General features: G+C 40.9%; 1 protein-coding gene across 1 annotated transcript in view; it reads right to left on the reverse strand.

Annotated features, from left to right (window-relative positions):
- LOC307258219 (obg-like ATPase 1) overlaps positions 1-17,027 on the reverse strand; it is a 71,497-nt gene that overhangs the window by 4,413 nt on the left and 50,057 nt on the right. Inside the window, exons 5-6 of the mRNA XM_080037675.1 lie at positions 3,906-4,046; positions 3,253-3,349 (exon numbers count right to left, since the gene is read on the reverse strand). Of these exons, the coding sequence (XP_079893801.1) occupies positions 3,253-3,349; positions 3,906-4,046 (238 nt within the window). The remainder of the gene's footprint in view (positions 1-3,252; positions 3,350-3,905; positions 4,047-17,027) is intronic.

Consider the following 17,027-nt stretch of genomic DNA (forward strand, 5'->3'; position numbering starts at 1 on the left):
ATAAAAAATCACTGGGGTGTTATTGTAGTTGTATTAGCTGCGAAGATATAAGATTTATGATCAAAAATGTGAATATTTCTCCGGAGCATCAACATGGGGCGTACTGTTGGCAGACAGTCTAAGGCTCAGAATGTAAAACTGTGATGTCCTGTATTCATGGCTGACCAGCAGGATTTCATTGCATGTTTTTCCCCTCCTTTCTCTCGCTTTCTTAACTTCCTGTTTCTCTTCTATGTCGACCATTTAATTAAATCAAGCAATAAACTTTAAAGAACAAACATTTAGATATTACAGAGCCTGTATTCTCCCACAATTTGCAACACAAAATATAAATATCAGATCCCCATGTGATGAATCCCTGTATCTCTGTATCATGAGTGCATAAAGTGACTTTACAGTGGAGTCACTTAAGGGCAAATGATCTGCTATTCACTTTTTGACCTTCCAACACCACTAGACTGTAAATGTCCTACAATGTGGTACCTGGTTAAGCTAAAAAAGGCGGTTTACCAAATATGGAAAGGGTTTATAGGATAAAATATAAGTGCTTTGTTCTAGTGAGACATTCATGCACCTATAGTTGGTGCTTTACCGATCAAGCATTTTTCAGGCGGTAAATTTAACTAGTTTTTTAGCTTCATATACGATCAGTGCCTTTAAACCCATTCAGTCCTAATGCCAGTTATATCAGTTAGTAATAATAAATAAAACGTCTATGCTATAGAAATAATTCTATAGATTTTTGAATTATTTAAAAAATAATGTTTGGTTGAGTGATCTAAAATAGTTTTCAGATAATTTGTTATCTAATATATATATATATATATATATATATATATATATATATATATATATATATATATATATATATATATATATATATATAAATATATATATATATATATATAAATATATATATATATAAATATATATATATATATATAGTACAGTATATATACAGTAGGGGAGAACGGGGTAATCTGAGCCACTTTTTACATTTGCTCCCCTCTAAGCGAGCTAAAATGATTTATCACTCAAATTTAAACATTTCCCATTAATTCAGGATGTTTCCTAGAAATGGGCATTAGCAGAATTTTTTCAAGACAAAGGGCAGTGAAAATATGATGTTTTAAAAAAAGTTGTCATGTGGCTCACTTTACCCCAGCTGTGGGGTAAACTGAGACAGACTAGAAAAATCAAGGGGGTAAAGTGAATCAGCTGGGGGTAAACTGATCCACTTACTTTATCCACTCTGAAACTACCATAACAACACATATTGTAACAGTAAGAATCCTGAAAGCTAGCCACACATTCCAGAGAACAGGAGAAGACCCAACTGGATTATAACATCAGCCTGTCATACTCTACAACTAGGCCTACTCTACATTCCAGCCCTGAAGGTTACAGGGAAAGATGAGAAGGTGCTCTTTCCGTGTGGTTGCCCCAGGTCGTCTTCCTGGTGTATTTCCTTGGCATGATGGCTTTTCTACAATGTGTATGACATTAAAATAAAACATATGTCATGTAATATTACATTAAAATATGTTTAAGACTAAACTTAACTTGTGCCTCATGAGGCAGTGGCTCACTTTCCCCCACAGCATTTGGCTCACTTTCCCCCACCACCACAATTTGAGAAAAAACTACCTCTCTTAGAATTTCAGGCTAATCTTTAGCTAATATCATCACATGATTTTTATATGTTGGTAGTTCATCAACACGTATGATAGAAGTTTTTCTACGTGAATACATTTGCTTTGGCACAACAGTTGATTAAGTTGACAGCAAGAAAATTTACTTTTACATGCAGAATACCTATTTTGGTGAAAAAAACATGCTTACCACAGCACCATGGGGAAATGAGAGGGGCTTGAAAACATATATCTCAAATGACCACAAATGTTTTCCGTTGCCTAGATACAGGGGGTGGCTCACATTACCCGATGCCTCAGATTCCCCCGTTCTCCCCTATATATTACTGTATATATAAATATAATATAGTATCTTGAAATCTAGTTTGAAATGTCAGCTGTATAGATGATTGTGTATCATGCACATCCTCATGTTAAAAAAAAGGTTTAACATACAAAGAAAACTACAATTCATGAATGCGTGGAATCAGATATTTTACAAGGACTGTGTCCTGTCAAAGATGTATGATGCACAACACAAGCACTGCCTCTCCTATGTGTCCTTTAAATTAATAAGTAATGTTACTTTTAGAGAATTTTAAAAGTAGTATCTTTCAAAATTGAGACACAAGATTTTCCTGTCATTAGTTCTAACTTTTCAAAAGAGATACTGAATGAAAACAACCCGGAGAGGTTCCTACTTATTTGTCATTAAAATGTGAATACTGAAGTAGTTCACATTCAGCGAACAAAGCCTTTATGATCTGCTTGGCGACAAGTTCTTTGAATAGATGCAATTTTGGAAAATTGCGATGCTTTTTGAAAAAATTATTATATTTATGGCATTGAATTTATTCTCCATTGCAAAACTCTATTTCTGAAATCGCAATCTCTGAGTATCTAATCAGGTTGAAGCAGAATGAGAAAGTATACAACGCTTATCTTTAGTTTTCAAAAAGTTTTTCAAAAACTTTGCTGTATTTTTTTTAACCACATACATGAACTTAAAACATGTAACTCCTGACCAGTCAAAACCCCCTTTTTTATATCTGTTTGAAATGCTTCTTTTTGTTTGAGAAAAAAAATGCTAGCATGCAAATCCAACATCTGTATTGATGTAAATGCTGCGATCCCATTGCACAAAGGCGTTGGCGGCCGGCGCTCAGTAAACTGAAACACACAGGGAGGAGGAGCCCCCAGCAAGGCCCGCAAACAGTCGAATGAAAAGCAACATCAATTTTGGCACAGACAACCTCCGTCACACAGATTAGGCAGGCACAATGCGCAGGCTCCTTATCTCCAGCGGCAGGAGGAGGGCAGGCAGATCTGCACAGGATGGAAACATTCTCATGGACGTAATGGGCAAAATCAATTGTTGCCCTCCTCAATCAATGTAGCCCCCACTTTCACTGTTCAGCAGCTCACCAGTAATTGAAGTTATCCTTGGCCTGTAATGACTGGCTAAAGCACAACCATGACAAAGTTGAAAGTGTGTGATATCAGTGAGGGTGCCAGCAGGGTGGAACGCAGGACACTGTGTGTATTCATTTTCGTGTGCGTGTGTGTCTGGTACACACCCTCGCACTCACATGTATGTGCACAGCAGGCGGTGGGCTCTTACCCGAACGGTCCATGCACGGACCTCATCTGGTCCAGCAGTGAAGAAGTACTCCAGCTGCAGGGCTGCGTAGCCTGCCTTGATGATCTTGCTCAGGGAACTGGTGGGGAGACATTTCAGTTTGAATTGAGGGGTCTGAACTAGTAGAGTATTATTTATTAGCACTGAAGCCTGGACAAAGTTCACCCCCAGTGGCAAGGCCCCATTCATTCCAATATAAACTCATTAAGAGAATAAGATGGGTCACATCATTTCACATAAGACATTCAACTCTCCGATGCTTTCTTTGATTAATTACAGAGCTTGTAGACTCATTTGGCATTTTTAAGAATTCAATCCGATGCCTGGTTCTGCACCAAGAGAGAGAGAAGAAAAAAAATCTGCTGTCACAATTTTTCTCTCCATAGAGGTTTTCACAAGGAGAACAATACACCAAAAATGCCCAAGTTATAATTATACCTAGAGATGACAGATGACAGTTAAAAACTTAATTTAGAGGAAAACCCTTTGACTGAGTTGTTCAGTAAGAAGAGGGATCCTTTGCTTTATAATGGTAATTACTCTGCCATTTATTATTCTATCAGCACATGCAATTAAAGGAGTGCATGGCGGACACAGCTGATAATAAAGTGTGGGGAGACTGAATGCTAATTAACCTCTGTGTCTTGTGCTCTGTGCAGTACTTCTGCATCTCCTCTTCACTCTGGTCCTGTAGCTCACTCTCCAGGCCGCCGCTGAAGGGGATGACCAGGGCTCCGGGGTCGTGACTGTCCACCCACTCCTTGATTTTCACCAACCTAGTGAAAGCAGTAGCACCACAAAACTAGTTTGAGGAATTGATTAACATGAAAGCATTTGTGATCCACCGCGGCATGCATATTCATCATGGCAGCAGCTTTAACATAAGAGTGTTTGTAGGACCGTGGCACACCAAAAGTGGCATTTTTTCTTCCAGAGGACTTTGTTTACATAAACAGTACACATGCTCGTACAAAACAACTTAGGTTCACTAAGATTGAAAAAGCAAAATTAGCCATACTGTCCTGCATTCAAAGCATTATCAACAACATGTACTTCAAGTTTTGAAAGTCCTAATTATGCAGAATAGACCATTTTAAAGTGTTTGTTGCGTTCAAAGTTTAATCTTCAACATCCCAATCCCAATATTGTTTTATTTTATCTTATTTCTTAAAAACTGAAAACAAAAGTAAGGGTGTATTCACACTGGGAAAGTCCGCTAGTGCACTTGCTTTGGTCCAGACCAAATAGAGTTTTGATTTTTTTTGTTTGGTGTGGTCCACTTTCATATTGCCCCTTTTGCAAGTGAACCAGCATTACGAAGCAAAACCACACGTGATCTGAGGTCATTCATTCATTGGACAGACATTCTGGGGTGGAGAGAAACAGGAAGCACGAAGTTTAAACTGCGAAATATATATCATTGATATAATATGGGGCTAAAAATAATAAAAGGGCCTACATCTAACCTATAAATAAAGAGGAAAAACATCAAATTATTGTTGTTTCATATGGTCATAATGTGTAGCCTTATGTCAATGCCACGTTATGTGGCTTGTAGCCTACGATGTGAAACATCATTTTTACTGTATTTTTGGTGCTGGATGCGCGTCACGCGAGAAGAATAGGCTCAAGCTGACACTCAGCTGATTAAGCTGTGTATCAGCTGGGTCGGCGCAGTTCAGCTCCAAACTGACACGGGGATAGTATTGACGGTCCCGTACATGGGAAGCAAAATAAAAACACACACTTCTTGCGCAGCGTGAACCTGTTGGCACTGTGCGAGAGACGCTCCCCTCTCCTTCATCTGATCGCTGAACACATTCAGCATTTATATTGTTCTGGGCTCCCGGTCAAACCACAACTAATCTTCCTAATAATGGTGACAACAACACTTTCCCATAATGTGAAGCTGACGGCTATTTATTAAAAAAGAAAAGAAAGAAAAGGCACAGTGCCTCCTGCATTTGGGTCGGATCGAGTCCGAACAAATTCACACCACAAACGAACTGCAGCAGAGTGCGTTTGGAAACGCATCGAGACTACCTCTTCAGCTGGGTCTCGGAGCGTTTGTTTGGTCCGCACCCGAGTGCGATTGCTGTATTCACACCTGCCTGAAAGATGCGCACCGAAGGCAGAAGTGCATCTGAGTTCGTTTCAACCGAACTAAACACGGCATGTGTGAATACACCCTAAGTCACCCCGTTTGTCATTTTAAGTGGCCACAAGGAACTTTCAGTTTTAGTTGATTCTAGCGTCACCTTGGACAAAAGCGGTAGTGTTTTTATGACGCCAAAACACAAGCGCTTGCTGGCTGCGCATGAATGGTTTAGGAAGCGAGTGAGAGAGATTGAGAGAGAGATCGCAGGATGCATTGAGATGATTGACGTAATGCATTTATATGTGACTGGGTAAGATAACTAATGGTAAAAAGATGATGGTGAGGCAAAGTAAAGTCTGCTTGCCGTAAATAGTGTTGTCTAAGTTCCCGGCAAAATGAGTTCCAAACAAAGGCATTGATAATAACTATATAAAAAAAGAGTTGTTTACACTGATGTTCTCGTTACACTGTTACATGTCATTCATGAACATCAGAGGAAAAATTTGACTGTTTCATAAAAATGTAAGAGTTCCTCATAGCTTATAGCCTACTTTAAAAGAAATGTGAGAACCGGTTGGAATGTTCTTACTGCACTGGTGTGTGTGATCAGGTTCAAAGCATTAAAATGTCTCCGGTTTAAGAGGCTGATCACATCTTTTGTATGAAACAGTAATATGCAAAGTAAAATAAAGTCTGATTCCCTGGCGTAGAAATATAAGGTAGCAGAAATACTCAAGTACCAGAACCTAGTTACTATAACAGACAAAAAGAGCTCAGTCATTCCAACTAAACATGCACTACAGATCCCGGAAAGGAGCATGAAAACTAACCACTAAGTGCTTCCTCACTCATACATGTCTTTGTCAGTCTTTACCACCTGAGTCTCCCCCCCCCCCCACCACCTCTTTTCTCTTTATGTCTTCCAGTCCAGCAGAACACCTGACATTGGAGGACAAAGATATCCTCACACTTAATGGTAACTCTCAGTCAGAACAATATGAGGGGGTTAGGGCAATTATGAGATTAGCCCCCACATGCTCTCAGGCTGGGATTGGACAGGTCTCAAAGAACAGCATCACACAAATCCATTTTCACACGGCGGCCCCGACAGAGCTCCTAGGCTGGATTGATTCTAACGGGTCCCTGTCATTATCTGTAATCCTAGTTTCCTGTTTAAAGCCCATAAGAATCAAAGACTGGGAGGGACCCGACCACCTCAATACCACATCTATTCCAATAACAATGTCACCGCTTTATCACCTACAGCACCATCTCACCGCTCCTACCTAATGATTATCAATATACAACATATGCCAGGGTAACGGGCACTGGGAGAGCACATTTTGCTTTGATTGGATGTTTTGCTCAACAAGCCAGAATAACACAACAGGGAGAAAAAAAATGTGAAAGGCAGCATATGCCAGTTGGTCTGTCTGTTCAGATACACATCCATTAATAGCCGTAACCTTATATTTTCCTTTCTCTTCACACTATGGATGCGGGGCTGATGTTGTCGGCGGCGGCAATAAGATAGTAGACCAATGTATCAACCAATAAAAAAAGGAGACAAAAATAAAACACATTGAGTCAAAGCCATGAAACCTGAAAACACAGGAGATGGCGGGGCTGCTCCGAGAGGGGGGAAAAAATCCAATCTGAGATAATAACAGATGTAGTTTGTCACTTCTAGGGGCACAGCTGTCTATTTGGTGGCACGTTATTTGCATTCCTCAGGTATTGCGTACTCTACAGGCGGCTGAATAATGATTCACAAATCACTCCTTCCACACCAGTCAAGGGCTGTGATCCTTTGAATAGACCATTGTACCTGAGACTGTAATTGGTGAAGACTTGACAGAGCCGAGCCAAGCCAGGCCCAGTAACAAAGAGGCTCTTGGTAGAGGGCTGAGGGATGATTTTAATAATGTTACGCCGAGACGGAGGACGTGAGCTGCAAATGAGCATGGGGGTCTGTGGGTCCCTGCACTGAGTGACACGAGACCAGACAAACACCTTGCTACGGGAACATGAAACACCTCCTCTGCTCAACGGCAGAAACAAAGCACTGTCAATTAAGAGCCTTGATGCTCCGTCAACATGACTCCCAAAACCAATTCTGTCAACTTTGCCTGCATGTCTACCCATGCCACTTTGCAATTTGTATTTGTGTCCTTTCCAATTATTTGTGTGAAATCTCACGTGGACGTGTAAAACTGGGGGAAAATATGTATGTAAAACATGCTGATTTCATTTTGTTCTTTGTTCTCATCTTTCAGTCATTCATGAAATTCCAAATCATAAAAGGTATTCGTGTAGATGTGTGTTTGAGGATGACACCTGAAAGTACTGACTAAAATCCTGTGTTACGTATGTACACCAAGGACTGTTTACAGGTATATCTGCATAATTTGCATTGTATCATTATATTTTCTCTCTTCTATCTTTTTTCTTCATTTTTATGTCTATAAGCTAATTCATTTTTCTGCGTTCCACAAATTCAAAGAGAAAACTGAAAATATTTTAAAATATGAAAGATAATGTACTGTATGTGGATTTGTGATCTTCCAAAAATAGTCAAAGACACAGTCACACAAATCCAGTGAGAAAGGGGTGAGTGTGTGTGTGTGTGTGTGTGTGTGTGCGTGTGTCCCTTGTCAGTCTCCCATTATGTCCCAGCATTGAGTGCCATCTCTCACTGCTCGGCTAATAGAAAGATTCAGCACTTTCTGGTCTTGATATCCCTCTCTGAACAAATGATGCCTGAAATTTTTATTCTTTTTATAATGGAATTCCAATGGCCTTTGCTGCAAATCAAGTGGAAATTTTTGCATATCAAGTGGGCAAAATTAAATGTTAACCACGTTTTAATGTGATTAAGGGTGACAGGGACATTATTTCTGCTAATCATTCACCAGCTTGAAGGCTCAAACAAAGCTAAGGAACAAGCCATGTTTGTGCTTTTCCTGCTGCTTCCGATTAAATGGGGGAAAATGGTTCTCTTCTACGGTATCATTTCAAACTTTTACAAATCTGAAACATTATTTTTTGCTTTGCTTGTGTTAACTGATAACAAGGCAATATGAATCAAAATCTAAAAAAATCATCATGTTGAGTTTTTCTAAGTTTTAGATTAGCTTTAGATGTTGTATTTAAAATGCATGTAATTTAATGCACTATTGAGAAATAACGGAGAAAAAAAGATATGAAAAAGAAACACAGAAAACAATTGGAGCTTCCACAACAGGCTGGCTCTGAATGGAGCTGTCCCACAGGGGGCCACCCTCTGGGGCTAGTCTATTTGTCTTTTTGTGTGGGAATGATGAGGGGGGGAATCATTTCTGTGTTTCCGCCTGCCTGGGGCTTCCCGGGGCTTTGTCAGAGCTTTGATCTGCTTAAATGGCTCAGGAGGGGAAAAACAATGAGATTTTCTAAAGTACAGGGGCAGCTACCTGAGACAATGACCCGGGCCTGTGTCTGACATACATTCATACGGCTTGGCTTTATTGGGAGCGCTTAGCCAGTTAAGCCTGTGAAAAGGAGGGCCATCCCATCACCTCCACTTTTGAGTGGTCCTTTCAGATGCAATTCAATGCTGATAGAACTAAAGAGTAATCCTCTACCTGCATCCACCACAAGTTTAACCCCTGACACACCCACAGGTGGAGGGGCCCGGCACCTTAACCCTGGTTATCCCAAGATGTGTTATGCAGCGTTCCATTTACATTTGAAGTCAAGAGGTGGGAACTGGCTGTGACGTCACCTTGTTCCAGTCGCACAAGTCAGAAGTTACAAGAAAGCATTGCCTTTGTCAATCGTCTCATGGACGTTCGCCTTTAGAGATCACCTCGGGTTAGCCATTGTTTGCCAATACAAGTTGACAACATTCTACAACATTCTATGATATAGTTTGTGCCTCCAAATATCGTAGCAGCGTCTCTACAGATAGAAAATGAGCAGTACCATGTGTTTACAGGTGATTTGATCTGACACAAATAATACAGAAGAGCTTAAATGTTAGATTATCAAAGTGATTGCTGTTCATGTGCTGAGCAGCCGTGTTCAATGTTGAACTCAGGGTTTGCGAGGAGGATCTCTGAGTTTCCCGAGTAGGGATTCCGACCTACTGACTATCTTCCAGTTTCATTTTCAGACCTCAGGGATCTCAGAAATTCCAGAGTTCCCAGTTCAACTCTGGAACTACAGTATCTTGTTGGCAGCTCTTGGCAGCCTTGCATGCCAGGCACAGACTCATCAAGGAAATAAACCCAGGGTCCCCATTCTGTTTTGCTGCTCCCAGTTTGCAAGCACGATCATCCTAGGGGGTTATAGGATGCTGGAGCACAGAGCACAGCGCACACTACCCCCCCCCTCTTTCTTTCCCTCCCCTGCACAGGGAGACAGAGATGAGAGGTATGAGCTCATGGTGGCGTTTGAGGCTGAGAAGTCGGGGGCTCTGTGGGAATCTTTTCATCCTCCCAGTGGTGAGCTCCTGAGCGACAAGAGTGCAGACGCTTTCTGCTCCCTGTGGCCATGGCCGGATAGAAAGGCATAACACATCAGCCTCTGAGAGCTGACACACAAACACACACATACATATCCTATCTTCAATATTGTCAACTTCTTGCAGCCCGCTTCAAAGCAATCATAGGCTGATGGAAACAGGACCCAGTGCAGGCACAATGGGAGCAGCTTTAATTAAGAGCATCATCTCACATCCAACCTCAAACGAACCCAGAGGGTGTGCTGGTAACAAGCTTCTTCTTTTTTTGAGCAACTTTCTTTTCTTTGATAACTACACCCATTAAATATTTTAAAGACAAATCTTGTGACTTTTAAATGTTTGCACATGATAGATAAAACCCCTAACAAACCATCATCCTGTAATGGTGAGAACTGAGAACACATTACCAAAAGCTGTGGCCTTGTTTAAGGCTTCTTTTTTTGAGAGGGGGTTGAAAAATAAGAGAGGCAAACATCAGATATTCAAACAGTAACCCAGAGGAGTACATTCTACACATCACCCAAAAATAATTCTCTATATGGGGTATCCATGCTGTCATTCACAGCAGTTGACTGGGCGAGAGAAAATAAGGGGGCTGGGGCAGATTGGGGGGAGTCATCAAGATGTGACAATTGTGACAAGAGCAGGCAAAGTGTAGCGCCGAAGAACACCACACGGATTTCTCCATCTCTTCGTTTTTTTCCCCCCTCTACCCAGGATGACAGCTTAATGTCTACCACATGCAATATTTATTCTCATCGTGTGTCAGACTGTCTAGCTGTCCTAGGGAGTACAAAGAATGCCACTTATTAGAATAAAAGCAGAAGGGAAGGTAATCAAGGACATATGTAACATCAGCCAATCATGCCCCCCTTTCCAATGCGGCATCTTTATCCCCCCCCCCCCCCCTCCCCGTTCATAACTGTTCTACAATAATCCTGATAATAAGCATTCAGGAGACGTATGTGGCAACACTAAATTCATATATTTATCTTGTTAGAGGGGCCGAGAAAAGAGGGATACTCGCTGTGTGGCATGTGTGTTCGGTCTTAACCTTAAAAGCTCAGTTTAACAAAGCCAAAGCTATCCAAATATATCATTATATGAACTTGAAATGAGCAGATCTTTTTTTGTATGTCTGCATTGCCAAAAAGCTGTTTTTTACCAGGGTGCCCTCTGAAGAAAGCAAGCATATTGTGCTGCTACAGAGGTGTCTAGATACATTGTGAAGTGCAGGAGACTCACACATTGGCGTCCTTGGGGCCCGGACCTGAAATATTAGGGAGGAGTGATAATCTGCTTTAGATTTCTGGAGTTTAAACTGATTTCTACCAAGAACAAACAATGTGAAAGCCTATTTCTCATTATTTTAAACAACAGCAGACTGTGTCTTTGCAACCAGGACACAAAAGACAACAGGGTGACACGTGAAATGTCAACTGTGGCCTTTCATTACCTGGACTATAGGGACAGTCAATATCCAGGCTAACTGTAACGAAAGGACTTTATTAGCACCCATCTGTTTCAGTTTTACTATACAGCCTCTCCTGTTGTTTTCTCTCATTGAAAGCTAGCTGAAGGCATCCATTAGGACTGACTGTGGGCTGGGTACAGCATCTTACCATGGGAAAGTGTTTCCACGGGGCCCACACTGCACACGGGGAGGGAGAGAGAGAGAGAGAGCGAGAGAGAGAGAGAAAGAGAGAGAGAGTGGACGACAAAGTCAAAAGGAAGCATGTGATCGTATATCTCTCTCTCATGGCTTTGAAAATTGAACTCTAGTAGCTCCCCATATAATAGTTCCTTAAAAACTTGTATGGAGCCAGTGGTTTTGCACTCAATAAAGTTTCAGTTGCGTTTATGGGAATTATGGTTTGGAGTAGCCGAAGTGGGCTGCAGTGACTGCTTTCATGGAGTGGCTTACAGTGAATCATAACAGCCCCCATCTCAGTGTTTTCCCCTCTGTCTCTAAATCTTCACATGGACTCAAAAAATGGCTGTCTTTTTGCCAGAATCATCATCACACACACACAACAATGCATGGTTAAGTTATTACAGGGCTCCCTTAAAAAACACAAAAGTCAATGCTAATGATGAGCAGATAAAGGATCTATTTTACCATATGATCTGCTTGGAGAAGGCTTGGGGAAAATAGGTTTAAGCTCAGAGCTGACATGCTGCAACTCCTCCATCAGGACTTCCTTTACTTTAATTGTCAAAGCTCCTCCTACAGGCCAACAGGAGTATTGAGGATATTTTCTTGCCTTTCTCCTCCTACCTCTAAGCTGTGGTTAGATATCTTTATAGCCTCAAAGATGCCCTCCTCATGTTTTCTTTGCATTTGTCACTACAGAGAGATTTCACTAGGATTAGGGTGATGTTATTCTGTATTTGTCTCATTGGCAACATTTCCTAAACTAGATTAGACTAAACCCATCAATGCATTAGTCCCTCAACCCCTTTGGGATTCATCCCCAAGCCTGGCGTTCTGACTGAAGACACATATATTTGAAAGCAGGTCTAAAACATTTTAAGTTTGATTCATTAAAATGGATTAATCAATTCCTTAATAGCTGAACAATGTAGTTGTTAGAGTGCACTTTTTGATGACTATTTTAGCCATGGATTGATGTGCATTTATGTCAGCCGGTTATCATTTAACGCAGCGGGATTAAGTATGTAGGAATGACTCAAAATAAACTGAAAAGTCCATGTTCCTTTAAAATTTAAATGAAGGAACACTTGACCTAGTGTACCGATGAGGCACACATGTGTTTTTTGACAATGGACATCTAAGGAACAGGGGAATAACATAGAGTATATCAGGCTTTGTCTATAAAGAGTAGACAACATGTTATGTCAATGAATAGCTTTGGTCTTTTCATGAGGTGTTGACAGGAACAGAAATGTACAATATATTGTACCTGATCCTTGAACTTATAATCACTAAAGCAGTTGTCATCGCCTTACTGTAATATGAAACAAGGCCTTTCGCTGCGACTGCAGACACAAGTCTTCTGAAGTGCTTAGACACACTGCTGTCTTTTCAACATCACACTTATAAGGAAAGGCTGATGATGGTATATGATTTTCTCAATTACACGATGTCAGACAAATATGGGGGTGGATTAATGATGAAAGATCAATGTATGCCTTTGTGGCAGGAGATAAAGATAATTAAAAAGGTTGACTGGAAGTGCAGCTGTGGCATGCAACTATATAAATTAGTATTGTTGTGGTTTCCCGACATAAAGCATAAAGAATACCGAGACAGAGGTTAGTAATGTAACACACATTTAGAAGCAAATAATGTTAAATACATTCAGTATTGAATGACTTTGAATGAGTGTAATAGTAAGACTCAAGAGAACGTCTATACAGAGAACAAGAGAAAAGTACACATGCCTTTACCTATGCATTCACTCTACACACACACACGCACGCACGCACGCACGCACACAATAAAAAAGCTTGCAGCTATGCTACTCTGCAGTTCTTACACTCACCAGGAAAACCCACACCGCAGAGGCACTCACAGACAGGTCATGCTTGCTGGTTTTCTTAAAGGTCACCTCATCTACTTAAAAGGCACCACTTTACTTTAATGCACATTGTAGAAAAGTAGAAAAAGGAAAGAAAAAAAATGACAAAATTGAAAAACATCACAGCATTTCTGGAGTGCTCTTAATTGTGTCTTTTATCACTACAACATGTGACTCTTAGTTCTCAGGACTAAATAAATATTCAATATCAGACCTATTTAAAGAAGCAAAGGCAGGTAAAAAAATGCAGAGGCGGCAGTCTTGTTAAAAATAAACAAAAACTCAAAACACGCTAGCACTGGTGGGCAGACACCTCATCATCAAGCGTGCTCTAATGACCCTCTCTCTAAAACACACAAAACTACGGTATGTGGCGAGGAGGAAGAAAAAGTCTTCCAGGCAGCTCGCTGACGCCGGGCAAAGAGGAGAAAGCCTCTTGATAGACTCTTGTAGATGCCATTCCCTATCACGCAATGCCTCTCAGTCATAAACACATGACAAATGCGGCCTTAATCATTTTTTACGAGCGGGGATGTGCAGGGGGCAGTGCATGGTTAGAGGGGAGAGGGGAGCGGTGAGCAGCAGGCGGCCCCCTCTGCACAGAGGAGAGGGCTGTGTGGTAAAGTCTCCTCTGGAACATCACTCGGCCGGCGAGCCTTTGATCTCCACACCGCAATTACACCAGCATCCAAATGAGCATGGAGTCGCCTCTGAAACAGACTTCAAACATGCACATGTACGCATTCTCATACACATACACATGCACTGTGTATAGGATTGGAGCCATGTGCTCCTCTCAACAGTAAATGATGTACCGTCTCCAGCAGAGAACCTGGGGATGAAAGGAGGCCTTGCTCCTCGTCTGATCCCTCCATTAATGATGGCTTGCTAAAGCTAATGCTGTGTGTATTCTTGTCTAAACAAGGGCAGCTTGGTATGTGGTTCTCATACTCCAAACAGGATGATCTTGGTTAACAATGGACTGTTTTCAGAGGCTTAAAAAGTGCCTCCCATGTGAGAAAAAAAGCTGCAGCAATAATCAGTTGTGTTCTTGCAGCCTTCTCTGCAACGTTGCAAATGAGTGCTTGTAAAAATGAAATCAGTCAACTAACATACATAAAACCTATGGAATAATGATTGGAGAAACATGCCAAAAGGAGCATGCCAGAGGAAAAGCCTGAGTGGCAGCATGTACTAAACAGAACAACTAAAGTACTTGAAAAAACACAGGGAAATGACCTGAATGGGATTCCAGATAGACACAGATAAGATTGGCTTGTTTGCCTCATTCTAAGATTCGCTTTCTTTTCCTCAACACATTAAAGCTGAGATTGCAATTTGTCTAGCTGTTTGCTTTGAATAGTCCTTAACCGTATCATCATCTCAACTGTGCTGGTGGAAAAACACGGAGGCATGGCGACAGCCAAATGGCAGTCTGGCGTCTCTGCTGCAGACTAGCTGCCATTAGGGGCTGAGAGTAGCATTTATTGTACAATTAGGGCCAGCTAGATCTACCTGTAATCATCTCCATACAGGTGTGAGCTCCTCTCTGGACAAGGGAAGTGACTCATTACTTGTCAAACATCAACGCTTTGATGTCAGCATTGTTCATCGGGGAGCCCTCAGGACACCTGAGCAGTACTGTTTAAAACGCTCTGAGATTTATTGCATTTGACACAGTTAGAAAAAAAGAGACCAAAACATAGACACACGCAACATGAAGAAAAAAAAACTCTCTTCCTACTGATGACGGATGTTCCGCATGCCATGAATCATTTGATTTACGAGTTCTCTTCCCCCACCCTCTGTCTGACAGTCATACTCTCGTGTCAGGAACATTTAGAAAAAAAACAGTCAGAGGTAAACAACTTCCCTTGTAATACAATGCTGCCAAGTCTGGCACTGAAACACATTTTGTAAGAACTGACACCACGAGCCTAGAGGGCAATTGGGAAAGTGCAATAACAATCCACATGTTGGTGTTATTGACAGAATGGCTGCTGTGTGGAAAAGTAGCCCCCTCAGATATAATGGATGTCTAACACCAGCCCTCCAGATCCAACATGGCCAGATGACAACATTACTACTCTACATCTACTATTCTAGACAAAACAGAGAATTGTAGAGCTGGAAACACAGTGCAACAATTAACCTTTATATATGGTGTCGCGTCTGCAAAGTAAAAAAATACAAATCCCTGTGCATTGGTGATAAAAAGGCGCATTATATTATAGGCGCATAAGGTTTTTAATTTCCCTGCAACTAACGGTATAAAAACAAAGCCTTGGTTGTTATTTTGATCCGTGGGAACTAATGTGACGCTTGTAGAAGCCACTTGAAAAACATCATGTGAAGACAAAACAAATATTTCAAGCAAAACCATTTTGGACATCATAATATTTAAAGAGTGTTATCTTGTGATTTAGTGGCTGTCTCCAGATGATCTAGATTACTTGTTTGGGGCCTTGAATGTACATTGTTGTTCAATTAAAACAATCTCTTTGATATCATATGGAAATGACAAGTTTTGATGGCAAATGGGGACCATATGCAACTATGTGCTTAATGAAGAGCAGAGTCTGGAGGCTGTGTTAAAGCTTTTCCATGGTGCCCGCCCAGCTCCAGGCAGATCCTCTCACAAAAGATATGACCATTTCTGTCAGCAGGAAACCTCAGTCAGTAGATCAGAGAATAATAAGACACACAAACACACACACACACACACACACACACACACACACACACACACACACACATACTCGTTTAACCTACACCGTGGGGTCAGTGGACAAAACGGTGTCTCCTGGGGACCACCCTTTCTAAAGGAGATACAGACATGGTTTCAAGTCCCAATTTTTTTATTTTATTTTAGATTTCCATTTATGACTTGAAATTTAAATTTTTCTAATTTCTAATTTTTCAATCATTTCATAAGAAATTTACCATCACGATGGGGACCTGAGGGTTGGTGCCGGGCTGTAGCGTGTTACTCAGCAGTAACTTGTTACATTAGGACTTTAAATAAAATACAAATATAAATAGATTAGAATGGGCTCAGTATTTGGGATGTGTGGAAATATATATTCGCATTTAAATTGTTGAGGAGACATTTCCTTCACCAGGAAGCTGCCTCCACATATTCTGGATGAGCAACAAGCAGAATAGAATATATCTAATATATAGATGTATTTTAACGTGGTCTAATGTTTATATTTAAAAAAACTAAAAAAAACGTCATAAATATTATGGAGAACAACAAGGATGAAAAAACACTGGAGCTGCTTAAAATCGAACAGTTGCAACAGATGAGATGCAAACTAGCTTTAGCAGCTCAGCACAGCCACCCACTCCAGGACAGAGCACCAGCTGGGCCTCCACACATCAACAGTCCATTAGCCCGACCTCTGCCCGTGCTGGAACCACCAGGGCCACCGGTTAGAGTATACATTAGAATTTCAACTAATATAGTGGGAAAATTTTGATTTTGCAAGATGACATTTTTCTGAGCCATTCATTGAGGAAATAATGTAATTTGCTGTGAGAAAGGAACATGATTTGGAATTAGAGGTTACAAAAACAACCTCTGCTTACTTTGTTAAATTCTGTAGTACAGTGT

The sequence above is a fragment of the Ammodytes marinus genome, assembly GCF_949987685.1.
Source record: "Ammodytes marinus genome assembly, chromosome: 12".
NCBI lineage: Eukaryota > Metazoa > Chordata > Actinopteri > Uranoscopiformes > Ammodytidae > Ammodytes > Ammodytes marinus.